The sequence below is a fragment of the Mauremys mutica genome, chromosome 5, assembly GCF_020497125.1.
Source record: "Mauremys mutica isolate MM-2020 ecotype Southern chromosome 5, ASM2049712v1, whole genome shotgun sequence".
NCBI classification, from domain to species: Eukaryota; Metazoa; Chordata; order Testudines; family Geoemydidae; genus Mauremys; species Mauremys mutica.
The window spans coordinates 73352650-73379978 of record NC_059076.1 but is presented as its reverse complement, the minus strand read 5'-3'; the positions used below and the strand labels follow the sequence as shown (position 1 = coordinate 73379978).

Sequence of the window (27329 nt, the reverse complement as noted above, 5' to 3'; positions counted from 1 at the left end):
GAGAAGCCGTGCACGCGCGGCGCGCACACCTAACTGGAATGGATTGGAGCAACACATCTCGAAGAACAACAGTTACTACAGGTGAGTAACCGTTCTTTAGGACTACAGGTCACAGATGTAGTTAAGCTCTCCCTCCAGAATGTTGAGGGGATCCAAATGTTGAATCCCCTTAGGCTTTAAGTCTGAACAGTGTCCAGGTACTGCCCCTAGGCTTGGGGTGTTTAGGAACACTCTTGGGTTGCAGCTTTCTTTCTAGCACCCTGAGATGACTTGATGCCCCTCTGGAGGACAGCTGACGCATGTACCAGATAGAGTCACCAAGTACATTTGCTGCCACCATCCAATACTCTCACCTTGTCTCTTTTAGACTTAGAGTTAAAAGGTTTTAGCCTTTTCTCCCCAGGGACTGGAAACTCAGAGATACACTCTAGCATGTGGTAATTATTACATAATGTCACTTCAAGAAGCAACATTCAGGTGTCTCAATAACTTAATACAACATATCAGGCTGAGTCTTAGATTTAGTGAAAATAAATCTTTATTTAAGTAAGAACTAATATAATATAACATGGAACTGGAAGCATTAAAAATAGTTTTATACACACAAACTTCTCATCTTAACCTGTCTATGTAAGTCTATCTTGAGCTTTTCATTTATTTACAAATATACATACGTAGTGTGCCATAATTTGTCTGATGTCACCTCTCAGTAGTAAGCCTTGATGTTGAGTTACTGGGATGACTTTGGGAATCCTTCACCTTCTCTGAGGAGTATCTGCCCTTCAAAGGCCACCATGATCTGCCTTTGTGGGAAGTGTCTTGGGATAAGGACACCAAGCTGAGCTCTCTTCAGGCTCCCTCCGCAGAGGTCTAACTTTTCTTTATTTAGCCCACTTCTCAGGTAAATCTAGCTAGACCTTCTGTCTGGCCCTCCAACTCCCAGTTCCCTGTGACTGCCTTGTTAAAATTCCCAGATTGCCCTCCCTTGAGATCCACTCTCCAGCTGACCAACCCATCCAAAGGTTCCACTCCTGGTGATGTCAACAGTCTCAGCAGTTCCTGATTTAACGATCCTCTATTGTCAGCACTGTATCACTGCCCTTTGGAATGACAAGGTGGGTGAGGTAATATTTTTTTATTAGACCCACCCAACTTCTGTTGGTGAGAGAGACAAGCTTTCGAGCCACATAGAGCTCTTCTTCAGATCCAGGAAAGATACTCAGAGCATCACAGCTAAGTGCAAGGTGGAACAGATTGTTTAGCATAAGTAGTTAGCACATATTCTAAGGGACCATTCAAGGTATAATGGCCTGTTAACACCTCTGCAGTCATAAGACAAAAAGAGGGAGTTAGTGGGTTGAAAATTGTTGTAATAAACCCTAAATCCAATGTGTCTGTTCAGTCCATGATTTTTGGTGTCTAGCAGAGTTAAGAATTTCAGCTCCCAGGCTCATCTTCTGAAAGTGTTGTTCAGGTTTCCTTTGAGGATGAGGACTGATAAGTCAGATATAGAGTGATCACTTTGTGAAAAGTGTTCACCCACAGGTGATAGGGTATTTTTTGTCTTTTATCGTTTTCCTCTGTGAGTTCATTCAAGAGCGTAGTGATTGTCTGGTTTCACCCACATAGTTGAGATATTTAGGGCACTGGATGAGATATACCACATGTTGTGATAGCCATGAATAGGATCCAGGGATTTTGAAAGGTGTGTTATGTGGGATGTTGGTTTTTCTAGGGCTAAAGGTTTTGAATCTGGTTTTGTGTCAGGGTCTGGTGCTCCTTTGAGTTGGCCTGTGGGGAGCTTGCTTCTGATGAGCTTGGTGAGGTTGGGGGGAGGTTGTTTAAAGGCCAGTAGTGGGGGTTCAGGAAACATTTATTTCAGGATGGGGTCGAATATGGGTTGTAGTTGTTTGATACCCCATATGGGTTCCAGTGTCGGGTAGTGGGTGTCAACTAGGAGGTCTGTGATTGGAAGGGGGTTTATTTCTCTATTGAAGCAGTTCTTTTGCGGTATTTGGGTGGCCTGTTCCACGATGCAGTCTACTTTTCTGGTGGAGTGTCCTTGTCTGGCGAAGGTGGTTTTGTGTGTGTGTTAAAGTATATATCCTGGAGGTTCCCCTCCGAGCATATTCTGTGGTATCTGAGTGCCTGGCTATAGATAACTGATGGATAGCTGGTGATTGTTGAAGATGTGGTAGAAATCTATGAAGGCGTTTACGCAGTCTGTCTAGAGGAGGAAAATATCAGCAATGTGCCTTAGGTATGTCATTGGTTTTGTGGTGCATTTGTTCAGAAATTCTTCTTCAAGGTGGTATGTGAAGAGATTGGCATATTGGGGACCCAACCTGGCACCCATAGCTATATTTATGGTTTGGACAAAATGTTTGTTTGAATGTAAAATTGTTATGGGTGAGGATGAAATGGCTGAGTTTGGCAAAGAGTTTGGCGTGGGATATCTGAGGGTTGTCCATTGTCTTGAATGGTCCCTTAGAATATGTGTGTAGCATAAGTAGTTAGCAATCTGTTCCACCTTGCATTTAGCTGTGACGCTTGGAGTACCTTTCCCAGACATGAAGAAGAGCTTTGTGGCTCGAAAACTTTCTCACCAACAGAAATTGGTCCAATAAAAGATATTATGTCACCCACCTTGTGTGTCTAATATTCTGGGACCAACATGGCTACAATTGCAATGCATATCCTTTGGAATGTCAGCTCAACATGGTGGTGAAAAGACAAAGAGCTGCACATTCAAATGGAGTTGGCAGCCTGATGAAGAAACATACAGAGAGTTCATAATCTCACCCAGAATCCATAAATTACACAGACAGGTCCCCCAAAATATCACAACAGCACTTTTTGAAAAAACTGGAAGCAGGGACATTTTTTTCCACTGGCAGTTGTGATCCTGGCAGATACATAGCTTATGAAGGTACCAAAGGTCCAGAAAAGGTATCTATTCAAGAAGACTCAGTCGCTTGGGCCGTATGCTGCTGGCTTCTTCGCAGTGATGGCCTCTCTCCCCGCAGGGGCCTTTGTAGAGGTGGGAAGGTCTACTATGGCTGGAGAAACAAGGCCGCCGCTGTGCCTAGAAATGTCTAGGAGAAGATCAATTAAAACTTGCTTGAAATCTTCAGTGAAATTGCCCAAGAGGACCAAAAGCTGCATGGGCCAAAATAAACCAACAGCCTTGCAAGTAGTGGAGGGTTGTGATGGCTGAGTATGTTGGCCAAGCCAAATCCCCTCTGAGTTAACCAGACACTGTTTCTGTCTCTTTCCACAGCATGCAAATCATGTGTTTTGGATTTTTAAACCTGTATCCAGTCAGTTACAGTGCATGTTTTGCAAAATCATGTAGTCTGAATTCCCAATTATTGGTTTGTTTGCAAGTACTATTTTCTGTTTTAATTGTATGTATTTGATTTTATTTGTGAGCAGGTAGGCACTGTCCCAATATGTACTTTGAATGCTCAGGTATTGGTTTGTGTGTAGCTTACAATTGCTGGATTTTTTTTTTCCTGTTTGCAGTGTGTTTAATTTTATTTGGTTACATTGCCCGTGAAGGAATGTATTTCAAGATTGTCAGGGCTATTTGCAAAAGTATTTACTTGGGAATGCTTTTTGTGTACCCCCCCCCATTTTCATTCTGTTGGTTTTGCCTAGTATTGCCAGTTCATGCTCTTAAAATAAACTGGTTACTTTAAAATATAATTCACCTACCATTTGAGAGGGTAGGGAAACATTTGGTGCTATTAGAAAGTGATTTATTGGTTGGATGGTTTGTTTTTAAAGAGCTGCATAAATGGGAGTAATAAATGCTGTCTTTCTGGGTCCTCTTCCTCAGTGATTAGTTTGCTATCTAGGTGTTAGAGCTTCTGGCTCTCCGTTGGCTGCGTACCGTCCACATCCCCTGTGCATTATCCATGTCCCCCTCCTCAGTGAGCTCCTTTTTATTCTGCAGTTCTGGGGTGCCTTCCTCTGGAGATCATGAGTGTCTGTTGTCAATAATAGGAATCCTGCCTCAGAATGGCATTGAGCTCCACATAATAGCAGCAACTCTTGGGAGCAGTTCCAGACTTTTTGTTGCCCTCCTTTGTCTCCTGGTAAGTCTGCTGTAGCTCCTTCCCATTTGCTTGGCATTGAAACTTGTCCCTGTTGTACCTACCTTCCGTGTCTCCTTTGTCCAGATGGTCAGCATAAAACGCAGGTCAGAGCTTATTTTACCATTTGTTGAGTCTCTTTCTGTATCCTCCCTAATTTCCCAGTGTTTTTACAACCTTGGTGGTTATAAATCTCGTTAGGAACCTTCCTGAGGTGGGGGTGCTTTATCAGCATCAGAACGTTCCTTTTTTCAATTTTAGTGGTGAACTCCGAGTTTCACTCCTGGGCAGCAGACTTCTTTAATCAGAGTGGTCACTGCAGTGGAAACAGTTGCCTTGTGGGCTTGTTACTGGAGTACTGTACTGCTGGTACAGCTACTTCAGCATTCACACTGTCATTGTGTTGATAGAACAGTATTTATGTCACTTGGGGACCTGGTTTAACTTTACCAGCAAAAGTTCAGGGTTTTGTCAGGAGGATTCAAAATTGTGTTGATATATTTCATGGCTGTATTTTCAGAATGCCATTTTTCTGGTAAACTTCATAGTGTAGGCCTTAGAGTTTTGTTTCATCAAGAATGTGTGTAATGTACAATATGATTTCTAGAAACCTAATTATCAGAACCATATCCTTCTTGTTTGAGCACAGAGCAAACAATTACTTTATTCTATTTTTTTAAATTTCTGTTGACAATAAAATCAATGTTTTTTAAACAAATAAATGTTCTTTATTGTTTACCACTAACATTCCAAAACACTGCTGTGGATGAGAACCTGTAAATGAAACTGACTTGAAATGTACTATTAAAAAAAATGAATTGACTTGTGTTTATTTGCTTTTGCATCTCTCAGTTTAAACACCACAGAGTGTGCAAAATAAACTGACATTTTAAAAAAAATCTTCCAATTTTAATTATACAAGGTGGTTTTAATAAGTTAATTGAGAAATTTGTTTTGTGGAGGTGGTTTTAAGATGATAGTGAACTGATAATGACTTTTTTAGGAAATGTCTGTACTCGACCTAATATATGTATAATTACGTTGGACAAATGATATAGTTTTTTACCTCCATTAAAGTTCTTATTTTTTAAAAAGTTAATTAGCGAGAGAATGAACAGTCTCTTATATAAAAAGAATGTAAATCAGTTTACATGTGTTCTGAGTTTCTCAGACCTTCTCAACACTTAAAGTAAAAGGAACATTTTCCCAGTGTAGTGGAAAGGCAAAACATGCAGTCTCATATGTTACACGGTTAGTAAACTAAATATGGAGAGTTTTTTATATAATATTTTAAATAGGGCATCAAAATAGGTATTCTTACTTTGATTTGATCTTTAATTTCCAGTTCTGTTTCTTGTTTTATTGAATATCCTAATCTGAAGTTTTTTATGACCTTTTCAGATGTTAAGAACATGTTCACTCCCAGATCTTTCCAAGTTGTACAGAACACTAGTTGATGTTCCCATTGTAGCAGATGTACAACATCAAGACAACCTTGAAATAGAGGATATGGAAGATGAGCATGTCAAAGAAGGGCATTCTGATTCTGAAGACATGTAAGCATAAACTATTTATGAACTACTGCAAAAAATATAGAGAGATAATAAAGACCTCTTCACTTAACTGAAATACACTAGAAAATAACTATTATTCTCATCCACCTATACTTGTATTTTATCTCTTTTATTGGACCAACTTCTGTTTGTGAAAGAGAGAAGGTTTTGAGCTCTTCCTCATGTCTGGAAAAGGTACTTAGAGTGTCAAGCCTAAGTACCAGGTGGAACAGGTAGTTTAGCATAAGTAGTTAGCACATACTCTAAGGGACCATTCAAGGTGAAGTGGTCCTTGAATGGTCCCTTAGAATTTGTGCTAACTACTTATGCTAAACTATCTGTTCAACCTTTTACCCAGAGTGTCTCAGCTAAATACAAAAAGAACAGGAGTACTAGTGGCACCTTAGAGACTAACAAATTTATTTCAGCATGAGCTTTCGTGAGCTACAGCTCACTTCTTTGGATGCATAGAATGGAACACACAGACAGGAGATATTTATACATACAGAGAACATGAAAAGGTGGAAGTATGCATACCAACAGGAAGAGTCTAATATGCTATCATCAGCAGGAGGAAAAAAAACTTTTTAAGTGATAATTAAGATGGCCCATAGAAGGTGTGAGGAGAACTTAACATAGGGAAATAGATTCAATTAGTGTAATGACCCAACCATTCCCAGTCTCTGTTTAGGTCTGGGTTAATTGTGACTAATTTGCATATTAATTCAAGTTCAGCAGTCTCTCTTTGGAGTCTGTTTTTGAAGTTTTTTTGTTGCAAAATTGCCACCTTCAAGTCTGTCACTGAGTGGTTAGAGAGGTTGAAGATACCTTTCCCAGACATGGGGAAGAGCTCTCTGTAGCTCAAAACCTTGTCAGAAATTGGTCCAATAAAAGATATAACCTCACACACCTTGTATCTCTAATATCCTGATACTAACATGGCTACAACAACACTGCATACAAAACAGAGGTATGTTTTAGTCTCTCCCATCTTAAACCAAAACCCTACCCTTAACACCTCTTGCCTCTCCAACTACCACTCCATCTTCTTTTTTCCTTTCATCTCTAAGCTCATTGAATGCACTGTCAGCAACTGTTGTCTGGAGTTCATCTCCTCTAGTTCATTCCTAGATGCTCTTCAGGCCCCTTGCATGCCACTAAAACCAAACTCTTGTTGACACTAACGACTCCTTTCTAGTTGAAGTTCAGAACCCAATACTCCATCCTTGTTCTCTTTGTCAAAGGTGGTTGCCATGTCATAATTGACAATGCTCTTCTTGAAATCTTGTCTTCCATTGATTTCCTTGGCTCTATCCTCTCCTTGTTTTTCTCCTACCTCTCTAATTGTTCCTTTAGCGTGTCCTTTGAAGGATCGCCTATATGGCTCTTTTGGTCATCTCCTCTTCTCCCTCTATACCTTATCTCTGGGTAATCTTATCTGCAGACACAAATTAAACTACTATTTCTATGCGGAAGATTCATGGATCTACCTCTCTATTCCAGACCTGTCGCCTTCTGTCCAAACTGTAATCTTTGCCTGTCTCCTTGTCCTCTCCTAGTGGATATCTAGTTGTCAGCTCAAACAGAACATGGCTGAAACAGAGTTTTTAATCTCTTCTCCTCCCAGCCCTCCCATTGCAATTCTACCTGCGACTTCCTTTCTTGATCACTGTGGACAACACCAGCCACCTGTCTATCACTCAGTTCAATAACCTAGGTGTCATCTTTGACATGGATCTCTTTGAAGGTCTGCTCACGTTATGTCTAAATCTTGTTGATTCTTTCTGCATAACGTATTTAAGATGCAGCCTTTCCTCTCCACCTACAGAGCCAAAATCTCATCTAGGTTTCTCCTCATCTTGTGTTTTGATTACTGCAACGTCGTTTACTGTGGTCTTGACAAATGCAATCTTGCTCCATGCATATGCATCCAGAATGCTGCTGAAAAGATTATCCTTCCCCATTGCTTTTACTGTCATGCCTTCTCTTTGCATTGCTACCTTGTCTCTCCCCCTTCTCTGTTGCATAAGAATGGCCCTACTGCATCAGACTAACGGTCCATCTAGCCCAATGCTAGATGCTCCAGTGGGAATGAATGGAACAGTGCAGTCGAGTGATGTATCCTGTTGCCAGTCCCAGTTTCTGGTAGTCAGAAGCTTAGGGACACACACAACATGGAGTTGTCCTTGACCATCTTGTCTAATAGCCATTGATGGACTTACCTTCCATGAAATTATCTCATTCTTTTTTTAACCCAGTAATACTTTTGGCCTTTTACAACATCTCCAGGCAACGAGTCCCACAGGTTGACTGTGTGTTTTGTGTAAAGAAATCATTCCTTTTGTTTCTTTTAAACTTGCTGCCTATTAATTTCATTGAGTGAACCCTGATTTTTGTGTTATGTGAAGGGATAAATAACACTTCCTTATTCACTTTCTCAACATCATGTCATGATTTTATACACCTCCATAATAGACCCCCCCTTAGTCATGTTTTCCAAGTTGAACAGTTCGTCTTTTTAATCTCTCCTTATATGGAAGCTGTTCCATACCCCTAATCTTTTTTCCCCCCATTCTCTGTACTTTTCCCAATTCTAACATATCTTTTTTGAGTGCAGGTGACCAAAACTGCATGCCGTATTCAAGGTGTGCGTATACCATTTAATATGGCATATTTTCTGTTTTAGTATGTATTCATTTCCTAATGAATGTATGTATAGCTGGTATGTATAGCTTTGTATGTATAGCTGGGATTATATTTTCCGGAGTGCATTAATTTGCACATCTGCTATTTTCTCATCTAGTCACCCAGTTTTGTAATTCTTCACAGTCTGCTTTGGACTTAAGATAGTTAAGTGATTTAGTATGATCTGCAAACTTTGCCACCTGTTTACCCCTTTTTCCAGATCCTTTCTGAATATGCTTAACAGCACTGGTCCCAGTCAGATCCTGGGGGGGAACCTCACTGTTTACCTCTCACCTCTATGAAAACTGACCATTTATTCGTACTGTTTCCTGTCTCGTAACCAGTTACTGATCCATGAGATGACCTTTTTTCTTATCCTATGACTGCCTACTGTGCTTAAGAGCCTTTGGTGAGGGACCTTGTCAAGGACTTTCAGAAAGTCCAAGTACCTGGTAGCCACTGAATTACCCTTGTCCACATGTTTGTTGACCCCATCAAAGAATTCTAACAGATTGATGAGGCATGATTTCCCTTTACAAAAGCCATGTTGACTGTTCCCCAACAATACTCCTGAGGGAATTCTGCGCCAAAAAATGAAAATTCTGCCACAATATTTTATAATTCTGCATATTGAATTTGTCAAAAATAACACCATGTAATCACGCCATTTTCAATTATTTGCTGACAAGTATTTTGAAATAAGTTACCAAAATAATTGAAAATGGTGTGATTATATTGTTGTTTCTGTTTTGACAATTAAAATATGTAGAATTTTAAATTGTTTAATTTTTTTGGTGCAGAATTCCCTCAAGAGTACCAGGGTTTTGTGCGGCACAATCTGGGTGCGGGCAGCTCGGTGAGGGGTCTGGGTGGATGGGGAATAGGACTCTGCTGGGGAGTCCAGGTGAAGGTGGTTAGGACTCAGTGTGTGGGGGGCAGGGGGAGCTGGAGGAATGGGGCTGAGGGTGGTCATGGTATAGCTGTTGGGGGGGTCTGGGTATGGGGAGCTCCTGATGCAGGGGCTGAGGCTCATGGGGTGAGGATTTGGGGGGCTTGGTAGGGGGGTTCTGAGTGCAGGGGGCTCCTGATGCAGAGGGGGTGCAAGGGGTTTCTGGGTGTGGGGGGCTCCTGATGCAGAGGAGGTGCAAGGGGTTTCTGGGTGTGTGGGGGCTCCTAATGTGGAGGGAGCTTGGGGACGGGTTCTGGGTGCGCAGGTGTGGGAGGGGTCACTGTACAAGATGTTTTCTTTAAGAAAAAATGGTAACGTATCATTTGCCAGTGTCATAGTCTAACTGCCACACAAGTATAAGGTTTGGAATGACCTTTCTACCTAAGATAAGGAGGGGAAATATCACTCTCTTTCCAAGAATATGCCTAAACATTTTCGTTCAGATTTAGGAGAACTTCGAGAACTGTCTGGATGGAGTTACATTTTGTATATTATTTGTGTATATTTCTCTTCTCCCAGTACATTTGGTGAGGCAGATACAGACTTGCGGGCGCTTCAGGCCTCAATGGAACAGTTACTTAGGGAGCAGCCTAGTGAGGAATTCAGTGAAGAGGAGTTGTCTACCTTAAAGGCAGATACTGCAGCATGCATAACAAATGGTACAGAGCTGGATGATGAGGATGACAACAACCCCAGCAGTGAAAGTGTACTTAATGAAGAATGGCAGTCAGGTATAAACTTTGGTACTTGTTATTTCTCTTAGTGATGTTACTGAATTCTGTATTTCTATCACTAACAATTCTATGAAGGGCTTTAGCATATAGTCTGTATAAAAGACATTATACAGAATTAAGCTTCATTTTTATTGCACAACTTGGAAAAATCATATTATGATTAGATTTTATTTAGGGTCATAGACTATAACCAGTGTTGAAGGGAAATGTTTAGTCTTCAGTGGACAATGATTACAAATAAGTATGAAGTAACTTTATTTAGAACGGTTACCTTCAGGAAAGGTCCAAGACACTGTACTGCTCACATAATCTTTTTCTATCTACTGTGCATGATTGTGTCACATACATGTGAACAGGGAATATTAGCTGGTGTGACTGGAGTAAATGAGAAGCTGCATTAGGATAAAGCATACAAGAGATGTGAAATTTTTCAACCTTGCCATTACTAGAAATATCTATTAATGCAGTGGAACTGAAAATATGATTTAGTTAGTTTCAGAAAATCCCATTACCTTGCTGCTTTTAGAATGTGATGTTAGCAGCATAAAATGCTGTGCAAAAGTCAAGTTCTAAAATCCTGGTTAAAAGCAGAATATTTTAGTACTGCTTAAAGGCAAACATGAAAATTTAGAAAGTGGTCAGAATAAATGAATGAATTTTAATGAGTTCTATATTGTGTGGGAATAATTTATGTATAAGTATAATTTATGTAAGTGTAAAAGAATAACAGTATTCAAGAAATGAGGTTGTATATATATCTCTATCATTCTTGCATTGATGTAGGGTACATCTCAACAAACCAAAGATATGTGATGTCCTTGTAGTATAATACTTCCATTTATTAATAGTACCTTTTTATGAGATATCTCAAAGGCCATTCTAGAAATTAAATGAGCCTCACAAACTACTACTACTTTTCTCCTCCTAGTTCTCACTTGTCTCTATAGATATCCCTATTTTACAGATAATTAAAAGTGTTGCTCACTCTTGAAATTTTATCACAAGTCTCTCACTATTGGTGTCTTCTTAATATGACTCCAGGAGCTGGGGCATTATTTCATGAGAATCTTAGCTTTCATTTATAATTTTAAAAAAGTTTATTAGACCTTATGGTACAGAGAAAAGCTTGAAAACACAACTCCTACATGCTCAAAATCCAGAGGGGAAAAAAAACCCCTATAATATAGTGCTTTAAAGATGTCATGATTTGAAGGTAAGCTTATGATTTTTGAACACATTAGGTTGGCAATACTGGATTAAGCTTGTAATTTGGTCAAGACTGTAATTTACCACAGTCATGGAGAGCGTTGGTGGTAGAACTGGCAATTAAAATTTGGAACTGGAAGTTGAGATTTCTGGGTTTTAACTACTAGACAATGCTACCTATTTTGCAAAATTTGTTAATATAAGCTTTAAGACAGTACTTCTGGGTTTCTATTGGCAATTTAAAAAAAATGCTCCCTACATTAAATTGGAAACACAAATCTCCTCTTGAAGTCCATGTACCATGTTGTACACATCTCTGAGCTGTTGTCAGAAGTGAACCCAAGGGTTGCGTGCATGCTGTTTTAAGGGGAGACTTAGGACAGTTAGGTACCCACCTTTGAAAATCATCCCTTAATGATAAAGATTATATATGTTCTGCCTAAATCAGTGGATGGGTGCATTTTATTAAGCTGTTAGAGTAGAACCTCAGCATTACGAACACCAGAGTTACGAACTGACTGGTCATAAGAACAGCCGTACCGGGCCAGACCAAAGGTCCATCTAGCCCAGTATCTGTCTACCGACAGTGGCCAATGCCAGGTGCCCCAGAGGGCGTGAACCTAACAGGCAATGATCAAGTGATCTCTCTCCTGCCATTCATCTCCATCCTCTGACAGAGGCTAGGGACACCATTCCTTACCCATCCTGGCAAATAGCCATTTATGGATTTAACCACCATGAATTTATCCAGTTCTCTTTTAAACGCTGTTATACTCTTAGTCTTCACAACCTCCTCAGGTAAGGAGTTCCACAAGTTGACTGTGCGCTGCGTGAAGAAGAACTTCCTTTTATTTGTTTTAAACCTGCTGCCTATTAATTTCATTTGGTGACCCCTAGTTCTTGTATTATGGGAATAAGTAAATAACTTTTCCTTATCCACTTTCTCCGCATCACTCATGATTTTATATACTTCTATCATATCCCCACTTAGTCTCCTCTTTTCCAAGCTGAAGAGGCCTAGCCTCTTTAATCTTTCCTCATATGGGACCCTCTCCAAACCCCTAATCATTTTAGTTGCCCTTTTCTGAACCTTTTCTAGTGCCAGTATATCTTTTTTGAGGTGAGGAGACCACACCTGTACACAGTATTCGAGATGTGGGCGTACCATGGATTTATATAAGGGCAATAATATATTCTCCGTCTTATTCTCTATCCCCTTTTTAATGATTCCTAACATCCTGATTGCTTTTTTGACCGCCTCTGCACACTTCGTGGACATCTTCAGAGAACTATCCACGATGACTCCAAGATCTTTTTCCTGACTCATTGTAGCTAAATAGCCCCCATCATATTGTATGTATAGTTGGGGTTATTTTTTCCTATGTGCATTACTTTACATTTATCCACCGTAAATTTCATTTGCCATTTTGTTGCCCAAACACTTAGTTTTGTGAGATCTTTTTGAAGTTCTTCACAGTCTGCTTTGGTCTTAACTATCTTGAGCAGTTTAGTATCATCTGCAAACTTTGCCACCTCACTGTTTACCCCTTTCTCCAGATCATTTATGAATAAATTGAATAGGATTGGTCCTAGGACTGACCTTATTTGGAACTGGAAGTATGCAATCAGGCAGCAGCAGAGACGGAAAAAAAAGACGCAAATACAGTATAGTACTGTGTTAAACATAAACTACTGAAAAAAGGGAAGGAAACTGATCCTGTGCTTGTTTTATTTAATTTAAGATGGTTGGAAGCAGCATTTTTCTTCTGTATAGTAAAGTTTCAAAGCTGTATGAAGTCAATGTTCAGTTGTAAACTTTTGAAAACAACCATAACATTTTTAGAGTTACGAACAACCTTCATTCCTGAGGTGTTCATAACTCTGAGGTTCTACTGTATATAAAAATGCTGCTTAACATGTACAGAGCAATAGAGAAACTGAAGACACATTTGCTGTTCCTGTTTCCTACTCCTGTTGAAAGGTCTCTGAATTGTTGGTTTCTGACCAGATAGCATGTGGTTTTCCGTAGATGAGGTATTATCTGGGTGTCCTTAATGTAAAGCAATTCCTTAAGGCTTGAGCTATTAAGCACGAGTGAGTGCCATCTCTCTTATGCTAATTCTCTTAGGTCATGTCTTGACTCAACAAATAAGTTCTGTTTTAAAATGTGTTGGCTAACAGGATTTAAAATAATAATTTCTATCTTGTGCAGGCCAGGCAAATAATACTTTAAAAAAATATTTTATCTAGTTGTGGTTCACTCTAAGCTCCCACATGTGTTGACCATGACCAGCTAACAAGTTTAAAAACATGATTTGTCTTCACTATGTGCAAAGTCCATCTGTTTTTCTTCCCTACACACTAGGGCACATGTGGGCTAGTTTTGCTACCAAATCAGGACGTGAAGTGAGAACTTGGGAGTTACCTAAATTATGACTGGGTCTTCCCAGAAGTCACCTAGATTTATTGTGGTTCAAGAAGGACGTACCTTAGCACAGAAGGAATCCAAACAGATCATTCTTTATATCAAATCTTTATCTGCAGATGGAATATTAGATGCCAGATTAAGGACTCATTTAGTAGGCTTTTGCAACCTGCCGTGGTGTTTTAGACCCATCTGTGAGACTTGTGGAGTGGTTACGTGGAACTTTACCCAGCAATTCTGTATCAGTGCCAAGATTAAGTCAGATGTCTGTTTTGGGACAGCTGTTTTATTGAATTATTGTGAAATGTTAATCTACTGCATGGGGTATATGGAGAAGACAGCTACATAACATTTCAGTACCAGGGACACCCGGACTGTATTGGTTCCACAGAGCCACATTCATGCACCTTCTTTCCTTATAGTTTCTTCAGATCATCCAAAGGAGAAAGGGGTCTATTACTGCTTTTAATTAGAGTCTCAGTGCTGTTGTGAATGTGTGGTAGCATGTGGCACACTCTTGAGGTGAACTGCCTTCAATTTGATTCAGGGGTCTGGGTGGACTTCAAAAGTCCAGGTACATGGAAGCAATATATTCAGAACTGAAGTGGGATTAAACTTTGAATTTCCTCCTGTTATATTTTCTTTTCCTAGACAACAGTGATGGGGATATTGCCAGTGAATGTGAAGCATATGACAGTGTCTTCAGCCATTTGGAAGAGTTGAGATATAATCTGGAGCGGGAAATAGGCTTTGATAAATTCATTGAAGTTTATGATAAAATAAAGGTTTGTGGAGTGCTCTAAATGAAAAACAGATCAATCTACCTTGAGTTGCTTATTGCTGCATAGTGTTATATGACTAGAATTTATGAACATTCTAACTTTGAATTCTGTTCAGCATATTAATGCTAATACAGAAAATTTCATTTTGTGACCTAAAAGATAAATGTTTTGTGTTAGTCCACAATTCTTTTTATAAATTTGTAAATTGTTTCACTTTATGATCACTTCAAGTTTTAAATTGGACCACTTGCATTGTCTACTCTTATAGGCAATACATGAAGATGAAGACGAGAATATTGATATTTGTTCAACAATAGTTCAGAATATTCTGGGACATGAATATAAACATCTGTATGCCAAGATTCTTCATTTAGTGATGGCAGATGGGGCCTATCAAGAAGGTAATGTTCTTAACACTTTACTGCAGTTGCATACTATTTCTGTATTTTATTCTCCTGCTTGGATAATCTCATTTGTAATAGTCTCTGACATTAATAATAATTTTTCTAAAACAAACAGTTTTAAACTCATTATTACATTAATTACTTGGATTAAAAACGATCAGAAATGCACAAAGGATATTGGGGAAAAAATAGTCCTTACAGGAAATAGTAGCTGAGGAAATTTATCAGATTTCTCACATTGAACATTTTTTATTAATACTATGCACATTCCTTTTGTAGCTAATCACAGATATGCTCCTACAGGTAAAGTTGGTTATTTAGCTCTGGAGCATATATGGATCAGAGCAGAAATGAGGGAGATAAAGAAGAAATATAATAAATAGCCAAACCCAGGCTACTAGAGGTTCTGCCTGAAAGAGATTTGTGTTATCAGACTGTTATCCCTTTGATACCTATACCATCATCCTGTACTTCTGCATCAGTACCAATGGAGTATGAGAAAGATCTGGGTCAGATCAGGCATCTGGGTTCTGTACCATCGGTACTGAAGGTGGCCTTCATCATCTGATTCTTATCTATATGCCACTGGTGCCAAAAGAGTTTAGATATGCTAAAAATGTCCATGTCTCCACTAAGCCAGAATCTCTGTTACTTAACCGTACCAGTCATCTTGCAGTACGACAATCTGCTGAGTCACCAACTCCACATCTGTCATGGAGGCCATTTTACTCACCAACTTCAGTCATCCAGGGCAAACAATTCTCTTTCTCTCACACACAAACACTCACACTCCACATCTTCCCACCCACCTGTTCTCACCTCCCCATGAATATGTTGAGGAGGACTCTGACTCTCAAATTTTAGTAAAGGGTTCTCCTGTATATTCTAGGAGGCATAATTTGCCCACATGTACCAACTCTGTGGAAGAAACAAGACCTCAACTCCCACCCTCTGAGTTATGACGCTATGCCCTTTGGCCATTTCCTCAGTGGCCTTGTTGGGATCCTCTGGCTATTTACCTCTTCCAGTTTAGGTCAGCATCTACTCACTGCCAAAGGGAGCATACACAATCTCATTCTTCCCAACCTCCTCTCTCACCTTCCCAAATAGGGGAGGGGAGATTTTTGAGGAGCAGGAGGTAAGGGCTGACAAAGAGGTGACACCTGTTGTTAATATTTTGTTGTCATTGCCTGATGAAGCCATCATGCCTTCACTATCTTCCATGGTGGATGACTTCAGGAGCTGATGAAACATATTGCCAATATGCTTCAAATTCCAGTGGAGGAGATCCAGAATTCTAACCATAAACTCCTGGACATTTTGCACAGCTCAGCCTGTATGTAGGTAGCCACCCCTGTCAATGAACTTTGCCAGAGCCTGCTAAGATTATCTGGCAGACTTCACTTACCACACCACCTACTTGTAAATATGCAGCTAAAATGTACTATGTCCCAGTCAAGGATTCTGAGATTTTATTTTCTGCCCTATACCTTTTGTAGTGGAGGCCATCAATGGATAAGGTAGGCAATACATTTCTAAGTCCACCCTTTACTCCAAAGACCACAAGGGACTTGACCTCTTTGGTTGTAAGTCCTACTCCTCAGCCATATTACAGTTTCAAGTTGCGAACCACTAGGTGCTTATGTCAAAATATAATTATTTACAAGTTTAATTCTCTTATTCAACACTTTCCAGCTGAGCATCAGGAAGGTCAACTTTTGGCAAAAATATAATTACAGACATGCCTCCTTAGATGCTGCCTATGCTGCAGCACAGTTCATAACCACCATGACTGTGATGCGATGAGAATTTTGGTGGCAGCTGTTGGGTTTTCCTAGTGAGGTTCAGAGTACTGTTGAAGACCTTCTTCTTCGAGTGCTGTCTCTGTGGGTGCTCCACTGTAGGTGATGGTGCATCCCAGCGCCATTGATCGGAGATTTTCGGTAGCAGTGCCTGGTCAGGACGCACGCACTCAGTTGGTATCTCCCGTCTCGTTGGAATCTTCCTGAGCACGTGCATCCCGCACCCTTCTCAGTTCCTTCTCAACCACGGGACTCGGAGCGGTGCTGATCCTCTTCCCTGGTTTTTGAATGAAACAATTACATAGAAATAGTTAAATAGTAATATCCTAGTTGTTTCCAATCCTTTAGAATAGTTACTTAGTTTAAAAAAAAATGTCCTCAGGTTTGTCTCCCACTGAGACTCTCTCCCATGGCATTACTAGTTCAATAATGCCAGGGGCTTCAGGATTCAAGGAATGTGCTTCCTGTCAGGACTTTATGCCAATGTCCAATGGGCACTCGCGCTGTGTGAAGTGCCTTGGTGAGACACATGTCCCTGCCAAGTGTGTCCACTGCACGAGCCTCAAAACCAGGGCTCGTCCTGACAGGAACCTGCTGCTGAAACTGCTTCTCATGCAGAAATCCCTGCAGCCACCTCTGGAGACAGGTAATGGCAAACCCTCTCCCTCACGCTCCCCGGCCAGGTCTGAACGACCGGGAGCATGGCTTCACCCTCTCTGGAGCAGAGGCAAGAAGCTCTGCAGCTGCCTATGGAGCAGGCCAGTAAACCTGCTCCCTCACGCTCCCCTGCTAAGGCAGAACTGACCGGGAGCATGGCTTCATCCTCTTTGGAGCAGAGGTAAGAAGCATTGCAGCTGCCTATGGAGCAGGGCAGTAAACCCGCTCCCTCATGCTCCCCTGCCAGGTCAGAACCGACCGGAGGCCCGGTTTCATCCTCTCACGTGAAGAGGCAGGAAGCCCTAATGTCTCCTCTCAGAGACACTCAAGAGGGTAATTGATCTCCTGCAGAGTCTTTACGCTTGGTGCTGTCAGCGCCGAGAGCAGGCAACTCTGACCGCCCCTGCACTTTACAAGCAACTCTCACGGGGCTCTAAAGCAGGGACCCAACTTCCCGCAGCGGGAAGCTCTCCTCGACACCGGTTTCGCCAGCACCGACAATGGACCCGGTGCCAACAACGAGTTCCACCTCCGGCACCGAGCCTGCCTGCTACCCCCAGCAGATTCAGACCCTCTGCGAGGCTCCTGCCAAAGTGAAACTAAAATCACTCCGGGCTGCCGCTCAGACTTTATGCTCTGCAGCACACCAGCCTACAGAGCAGCAACAATTCCTGCATCAGCAGGATATCTCTGTGGCCCCTAGGCCTGACTCTCTGCTCCGGGACAGGGAGCACTCATTGTTTGAACAGCAGCTCTCCCCATGTGACCTGGATACTTTGACTGATAGTGAGAACGGCACACAGCAGCAGGCAGGGTTCTCCCTGCCTGAGTCTCCCCCCCACCCCCCACCGGAGCCATATATACCCCAAGACATGGGGCATCATAAGAATCAGCCTCAGTTTCCCTACTTTGTCCCCCCATTTTTTTTCCTACCCGATGCCCTGGCCTCAGTGGTACCCGTGGTTGGCTCCTGCCACTGCTTCTCCTTGCACTCCTTCTACCAGACGGCAAGCTCATCCTATGCCTGTATTACCAGCTCTATCAACATCTAGAGCTCCTGAACCCCCTCTTGAAGACGTGGGCTATGACCCCTTCCCTGTTTTACTGGCTCCTGCCTCCTCTGAGTTAACCAGACACTGCCTCCACCTCCACAAAACATGGACGGCTTTATGCAATTCCACAAACTCAGCACATCCCTTTGGAGGAAGTCTAGGAGACACAACATAGGCTTCTCAAAATCCTTCAACCCTCTGCACCTTCAAAGATGGCATTACCCAAAGAGAGAGCTCTCCTAGAACCACTGGTACTCTCTCGCAGACCCCGCCTCCATTCACCAACATTCAAGAAAGCTCAACATAAATACTACATGCCTGCGAGGAACATTGATTTCTTATTTTCCCACCCGCAACCCAATTCTATTGTGGTTGATGCAGCAACACTACTGGCCCACTCTGCAGGACAAGGACCTCAAACGCCTTGATCTCCTGGACCGCAAGGTTTATACTCTTCTACTTTGCAATTTAGGATTGCAAATTTATTCTACCCTCCTTGCAAGCTATGACCATGACCCCTACAACAAGCTCTTTGATTTGCCTCCCATATACCGAAGGACAGGAGAGCAGACTTCCAGTTAGTCCTCATCGAAGGTCAGTTGGTGTCTAGCATGGCACTATAAGAATCCCTGGTCGTGTCTGATCCAGCAGCCCGCACCACTGCAGTGGTGATGTGCTGGTCTTCTTGGCTCTCGGCATCCGATATCCCCAAAGATTTGCAGTCCAAAGTGGAGAGTCTCTACTTTGACAAAGATAACCTCTTTTCCCACAAACAAAAACAAACAAACCCAATATGAAATCTTTTACATTATGAAAGACTCTAGAGCCACGTTCTGCACATTGGGCACTTACCCGTCCCTCCCCAGGAGACAAGGGTATCAACCTTACCAAACGCCCAGCGCAGAACAATATCACCAACCCCAGTCTACACCATATGACACTAGTAAAAACTACAACAGACCTCTTAGATGCAGGCAAACCCAGGCACAACCAACTACTTCCCACCATTGGGTAACACAATTTTAAAGGGGGTACATGCAACCACCCCTTGACTCCACCACTTATTTGCCCATTTGGCTACCGCCTCCGGACTTTCCACCATGTCTGGCAACAGATCACGCAGGACCGTTGGGTCCTGGAAATAGCTCAGTCAGGTTACTCCATCCCTTTCCTGTTTTCCCTGCCTATCCTTTCTCCTTCTCTGTCCCTCTTAGGGACCCCTCTCATGAGCACCTTCTCTGTGTGGAGGTGGCTCATCTTCTCCACCTAGATGCAGTCAAACATGTGCTGATGCGGCATCGGGGAAAAGGATTCTACTCCCAAAAGAAAGGCAGGGGGTGGAGACCTACATTGGATCTACTCCAACTGAACATGCTTGTACAGGTGCAAAATTTCAAGATGGTCACATTGGGCACAATAATACCCACACTGCACAAGGGGACTGGTTCACAGCTCTCACCCTACAAGATGCCTATTTCCATATATACATTCATCCAACCCAGCAGACATAGTTTTCTGCATAACACTGACTCCGCCACCGAACATATTGGCCTCCCTACATTGGTAGACAAGACCAGAGAACCTATGCATGGACGTTCCCTTCCATCCACACTCCCCAGTACTCATGTTAACCATGGTTGCTTCCCAGATAGATTGCGGAGCGCACTTAGGCAACCACAAGGCATGGGGCCGCTGGTCCCTATTAGAGATGCGTCCGCACATCAATCTCCTAGAACTCCGAGCTGTCAGGCAGGGAGGAGCATAATCTCACTCCGTATGCACAATGGCTATTAAACTATGGAATTGGTGCATACATCATCACATAAGTCACCGCTTCCTGCCTGCCCATGTGTCACAACACTACCGCCGACACACTCAGCAGACAGTTCTCCGAGAAACACGAATGGGAATTATATCCATCAATACCCCAACAGCTGTCCTCCCACTGGGGCACTCCATTGATAGACCGGTTTGCCGCCACTCAAACTGCAAATGCCATCTATTTTGCTCCAGAACAGGACTCGGAAACACACCTCATTCCTTGGAACAACTCTTTCATGTACGCTTTTCCACTGATTCCACTCATACACAGGGTTCTACTCATACTTTTTGCCCTAGCTTGGCCCAGGCAGACATGGTATCCTTACCTGCTACGCATGTCCATCCATCCTCCCCATACTCTCCCCGACAGACCACATCTCTTCTCCCAGAACTACGGTCAGCTTCTTCATCTGCAGCTCTGGAAACTCCATCTGACGGTGTTGTTCTTTCAAGGTTTCAATCCCACGAATTAGCCTGCACAGAACAGGTCCGACATGTCCTCCTGCACAGTAGAAGGGACTCCACTCCTAAGACTTACCTGCAAAAGTGGAAATGCTTCTCCATCTGGTGCTTCCACAGATGCTTAATACCCCAGACTGCAACCCTCCCTGACATCTTAGACCATCTTTTCAAACTAAAACAGGACACGTTTTCACTCAGTTTTATCACAGTACGTCTCGCGGCCCTTACCACCTTCCATGACACTCTGGACAGCTATTCACTTTCACATGCCCCACCATGAAACGCTTCCTCACGGGCCTGCAAAACCTCTACCCTGAGATTCATTCACTAGTAGCCTCCTAGAGTCTCAACCTAGTTCTCTGCGCTCTTATGAAACCTCTTTTCGAACCCCTGGCCACTTCATCCCTGCTCCACATGTCCAGGAAAGTGGCTTTCTTGGTTGCCATAACGTCAACAAGAAGGATTGGTGAAATAAGCGCCCTGATGGCCTACCCTCCCTACACCATTTTCTCTAAACACAAGCTTACCATACAAACCTGGCCCAAATTTCTCTCCAAGGTGGTGTCTACCTTCCACCTTAACCAGTCAATACACTTACGTGTATTCCATCCCAACCCTCACATGACTCCACAGGAAGCTGTATCACATACCCTCGATGTCCGACAGGCTCGTGCATTCTATCTTGACAGAACTAAACCATTTCGTGAATCCCCTAGGCTTTTGTTTCTACTACAAAGAGATCAAAGGGTGATGCTATCTCTAAGCAAAGACTCTCCAAGGGGCTCTCCACTTGCATCAGATCTTGCTATCAGACCCAGAATATTCAACCACCAGAGGGTGTTAGGACTCATTTTACTAGAGCAATGTCAACATCCATTGCCTTCCTCCACAGCGTACCTGTTACAGATGTATGCAAGGTGGCCATGTGGACATTTGACCACACATTTGCCAAACATTATGCTATTGCATGGGATACTACAGCAGACACCATAGTCAGCCATATGGTACTTTCTACCTTTGTTCCTCACCAACCATAGTGGGTATTGCTTTACATTCACCTACAGTGGAGCACCCACAGGGACAGCACTCGAAGAAGAAGAGAAAGTTACTCACCTTGCAGTAACTGAGGTTCTTGGAGATGTGTGTCCATGTGGGTGCTCCACTCTCCACCCTCGTCCCCTCTACTTTGGAGTATTAGTATGATTTCTCCACAGTAGAGAAGGAACTGAGGAGGGTGCGGTACGCACGTGCTCAGGAAGATTTCAACGAGACGGGAGATACCAACTGAGTGCGTGCGTCCCGACCAGGCACTGCTACCGAAAATCTCCGATCAACGGCGCCGGGACGCACCGTCACCTACAGTGAAGCACCCACAGGGACACACATCTCAAAGAACCTCAGCTACTGCAAGGTGAGTAACTTTCTCTTCCTTTTGACAGCCACCAAACTATTTGCTAAGTCTACAACTGACTTTCTTCACCCTCTGAGGGACTTAAGAACCATGCTCAAATCCCTCGGGATCTATACACCTGTGAACAAAAGAAGGTTTAGCACATTTCAAGATTTCAGAGGTTTCTTCTCCAGCATTTTTCTAACTTCCATAGGCCACCTGAGTTACTAACCAAGAGACCTAGATATTCGAAGAAGCCAGCTTCTGCCGCAGCTACTTAGTCCCGCCATTCACAGCTTCTAAGAATCAGTTTTGATAGCTTGGACTGGAGTCTCAACCGATTAGTCGATGGGTCTTACTGCTATTCCGTCCTACGGTCAATCCCCCCTTTTGGATACCGTCTTTCTCAATTTTAAGCTGCATGAGAGAATGTGTAACATCGGAAAAATAGATGTTGGAAACCATAACATCTGGTTACACCATTTCATTTCAGTCCCTTACCCGCCACCCCATCCCTTTTCAGCTACCTATCTCATGATCAGTTGCTGACACAAGAGATTGCCTCTCTTCTGTGTTTAGGAGCCATAAAACCAGTTCCTGTGTAGCACAAGGGAAAGGGATTCTACTCAAAGTAAGTTCTGGTTTCCAAAAAGAACAAAGGATCGAGGCCAATGCTAGACCTCAGACGTCTGAACAAATAATGTGCAGGCATAATTTCCTCTCTAGATTCTGGAGGTTGGTTTATGAATTTCAGCCTACAGGAATACATTTTCATGTGGCATTCCAACCTTCTTACAAGAGGTTTCTTCTATTTCTGTTCAACCATGACCATTACCTGTACCAGGTGCTCCTTTTTGGCCTCTCCTTGGCCCCAAAGATATTCTCAAAGGTTATAGCAGTCAGCCGTACTCCTTCATCATGGATGCATAATCATCTTCTCTTATCCAGGCAATTAGTTGTTCGGGGCAGACCTTATCGGAAAGCATTATCAGCGCTACAGGTGATAAAATTAATATTTCTGGCCACTCAACTCCAGAAAGTTGATGCGGAGGAGCTGTTCTTGCAGTGAACATCTGCCTTGAATTGTGTGGGGGTCCCAGCTGTGTCCCCTATCTCAAGAATAATGCATCTGATGTTATCATGACAGTAGAGCGATTTTGGATAAATGTGGCTCTGGCACAGATATTCACAGGGTCTTCCCATTCGTTGAGTGACTGCAGAATCCACTGGGTAACAGATACAAGCTTGTCCAGACTTTGCTTGTTCAGTCTGTAGACCATCCAAAGCCATCACTGGAGACACCGAAGATGTAACTTGGCATGCTGAAATACAAGCTGCTATGTGCCCCAGCAGTTGAAGACAGTTTCTTACTGACAATTGAGGAATGCACTGAATTCTTGAGATGAGTTTTTGAGGGTGAGAAATCTGTTGGAAGGGAGACAAGCCCTGCCTGCCAGCACATCCAGAAAATCTTCTATAAAATGTAGACACTGAAGTGGTATCAAAATGGACTTCTTGAGATTGACCTGGAGGCCTATGCTGCAGAATAGGGATTTTCATTTTCTCCTTCTAATCAGAGGCAATTCAATCAAGATAATGACAGACAGCATGGCCTGAATGTATTATATCTCTTGTCAGGGAGACACACATTCCCCTCTCTCTGCACCAAAGTGATAAAACTCTGGAATTGGTGCATAGCCAAAAGTATCTTCATTTCAGCTGAACTGCCTGGTATAAAAACACCATGACAGATGACCTCTGCAGACATTGCTCCATAAATTACAAACGGGAGCTAGACAACTAAGTCCTCAACTGACTATTCTTAGCTTGGGGATTCCCAGAGATCAATCTTTTTGCCCCAGCAGCCAATACAAAGTGCAACAAATTCTGTTCCAGGGCAGGTTTTGAGACTTAATCTCTAGGAGATGGCAGTCTCATTTCATGAACAGGGAGCCCTCATTTTACGCACATCCACCACCACCACCATTGCAAGGTTCTCAAAACGATCAAGCAAGACCGCATGGTAATCATTTTGATTGCTCCACCTTGGTCAAGACAGGTTTGGTATCCTTATCTCATCCAACTTACCTCTTACCCATCTGTTGTCTCAGAATACCAACTAGAGATCCTTGTTCTTAATTGCCTCATGAAACATCCTTTTGAGTTACTAGCTATGTGCTCCTTCTTACATCTAACTGTGAAGACAGCGTTCTTGGTGGCCATCACCTCTGCCCTTAGGGTCAGGGAACTGGGGGCTCTAATGGAAGACCCTCTATTCACAGTGTTCTCTACAAAAAGGTGTTACTTTGACTCCATCCAAAAAAAAATTATCTAAGGTTTCTTCTGAATTTCATATTAATCAGACCATTCACCTTCCAATTACTTTCCCAAGCCACATCAGACTAAATAAGAAACTTCTTTCCATACCCTAAATGTGAGGAGGCTGTTAGCATTTTACCTGGATAGAACCAGACACTTTAGAAAAATCTCCTAGGCTTTTTATGTCAATTGCAGACAGATTTCAGTGATCCCCAGTCTCCATGCAGAGGCTCTCAAGATGGGTCTCTGGTTATATTATATTTCCTGGCATGAGTTGGCTGGTGATCAACCTTCCCCTAGAGTGATAGCTCATTCTACAAGATGACAGTCTACATCAGTAGCTTCTCAAATATGTTCCAGTTGCTGAAACCTGGACATGTGCACCTACTTTCTCCAAGCATTATGGTTTTGGTTAATGCTGCTAGATCACATGCTGCAGGAGGCAATGCAGTTGTACTGTACTGGAGTCACCTGAAGTGGAGCACCCATAGGGATGTAATAGAAGAAGGAGCGATTACTTACCTTGTGCAATAACTAGAGTTCTTCAAGCTGTGTCCGCCAAGTGGTGCTCCACTACCCCATCTCCTTCTCCTTTGATTCAGATCATCCCTAGTGGAGCTTTGCGATAGAGAAGGAACTAGGGTCGGTTTGCCCCCGCAATGCTTTATATCCTTGGTGTGGGGGCACAAGGATGTGAAGGGTAGATGTGTTAGCTAAATGGGCACTACTACCAAAAATTTCCGATCAAAGGCGGAAGGGCATGTGCACATTTGAAGTGCAATACCCATATGGACGTACATCTTGAAGAATTCCAGTTACTACAGAGGGTGAGTAATCTCTCCTTTCTTGGTAGTGAAAGGATTTCATTGTGATAAAAGCTTGTTATATATGATTAAGTTGAACAGGCCATATAGAATGCAAGAATCTTAAGACGTTTTAGTTCAGTAAAGATGTAATTTTTTTTGCTTTATAGGCTTGTATGCATAATGCTTTCAGTGCTGTTTTGAAATCTGTTAAAAATAATTTTAAAGTTCATTTCAATCTTACTTCATAATAGAATTTTTATCGTATATGGTTGCTTACTTAACTATTTATCTTACTAAATTTTAGTGAATCTGCTAAATTTGTCTTCTTTTCCCTTCTCTACAGATAATGATGAATAAATCTGACTCAGGAAGTGTGATATGTAGGTGTCTGGATTCTTACAGCAGAATTGCAAGTTACAATGGAAAATGTAATAATAACTGAATAAGGAGCAGGAAAGTGGGAGACATAAGAAAAGTATGCTGATTGCATGAAAAAGATGGAAAAAATGCCTATATTTCAGATGAGATGTTTATGTATTTCCTTTGATATGTTTCCTCATTTTTAAAGTTACCTGCTGCAGAAATCACACTTTATCTTAAAAATTTCAACCAAAGTATACAGAGGATGGCCCAGAAGATGTGTTTTTTTTAAATCAAGATAGATTTATCATATAATAGAGACCTTGCCATATTAACTGTTGGCTGTTAGGTGTAAGGAGTTAAAAGGATTACCATGTTTTGAAAATACCTGCTTCTAGCTCTTCACTTACACACTAAAAATAATTCTATTTATCCCTACTAAAGATTGTATTTCATTTTCAGTTGACCAGTTAGACTATATTTAAATAATCACATTGTATCAGTGGCCCAAGTGTGAATATTTCACGTTTTTTAGAATAAAACTGGTAGCATGTTGAAGTTTCAATTAGTCATTTTTTAACCAGTGTCACCTAAACTATCTTAATAGTTTTTTGCAAATTGAGGCAAACTGGTCTTTATTACATCATTGAAAAAGTTAATTTTTTTCCAAAGGAGTAATGGAATTCATTTGGAACTGGAGAGTTTCTGCCATAATCTTTCTAGCAGAGACATTAATACTTCAAATTTTGCTACCTTCTTTAACTCTAAAGCTGTGCAAAAGTTAAGGCTGCTCTTTTTTTCCCCTCCTGCCACACACAGAAAAACAAAATGGGATAATATATCTGTGTTAAACACTTAAATACTGTGTTACTGTTGTCATTTTGATACTGATGATTTGTTGTGTGATCTCCCAGGACAATATAAACCTAGATTTTCCCTGTACTCTGTTCCTCTGTCAGAGGGAGCACCATACCGGCAAAATAAGGTGTGTTTTGATTTTTTTTCCCCCAGAGACAATGACTAGAAAATGTTACTAGTCTGTGTGTACAACAGGTCAAGTATTACAGATCAAATGAAACTTATAATTTTCACTTATCCTATTGGAGAGAGATGGATTTTCAAACCCTGAGTAATAGCAATCTCAGTTGGAAAAATATAAGTGTCAAATTATTTTAGCATTAAGTGAAAGTTAATGTGTACATTATTTCTAATCTTCATAAATAAATACTTGATTTTTGTATAACTGTTTATTTTTATGGTATTATTACTATTAAAAATTCCTTTCTTGCCCATTGCAGGGGGCAGGGGTGTAAAACAGTGTTAAATTCTTTTTGCTTCTGTGGAATTGTTTCTCTTTACATGTTTTAGAACCAGAGTGTTAGATTAATTGGAGGAAGAGGGTCAAAATCCATTGTTCCCTTGGCTGGGTTATAAATTTAGGAATCCACAGTGAAATCCCACTGATGTCAGTGGGAGATTTGTACAAAGATCAGAGGTAAATGGTTGTGATATATTACCTAAACTTTCAGTTCTTCTTCGAGTGATTGCTCATATCCATTCCATGTAGGTGTGTGCGCGCCACGTGCACGTTCGTCGGAAGACTTTTACCCTAACAACACTCAGTGGGTCGGCTGGGCGCCCCCTGGAGTGGCGCCACCATGGCCCCGGATATATACCCCAGCCGACCCACCCATCCCTCAGTTCCTTCTTACCGCCCGTGTCGGTCGTTGGAACAGTGGAGTGCGGCTTAGCAGGCCGATGCCCACAGGGGATCCGCACGACTCCTGTCTGAAGTGCCTCAGCGAGTCGCACTTAACAGCTAAGT

General features: G+C 42.0%; 1 protein-coding gene across 5 annotated transcripts in view; it reads left to right on the top strand.

Annotated features, from left to right (window-relative positions):
- The window catches only part of NEK1 (NIMA related kinase 1), a 127991-nt gene extending 101243 nt beyond the window's left edge, over positions 1-26748 (top strand). For all 5 annotated transcript variants that reach the window (XM_045019065.1, XM_045019069.1, XM_045019068.1 and 2 more), the window contains 5 exons: positions 5499-5653; positions 9804-10015; positions 14301-14434; positions 14700-14832; positions 25488-26748. In XM_045019065.1, the coding sequence (XP_044875000.1) occupies positions 5499-5653; positions 9804-10015; positions 14301-14434; positions 14700-14832; positions 25488-25501 (648 nt within the window). In that variant the 3' untranslated portion in view covers positions 25502-26748. The remainder of the gene's footprint in view (positions 1-5498; positions 5654-9803; positions 10016-14300; positions 14435-14699; positions 14833-25487) is intronic.
- Positions 26749-27329: the final 581 nt, after the last annotated feature.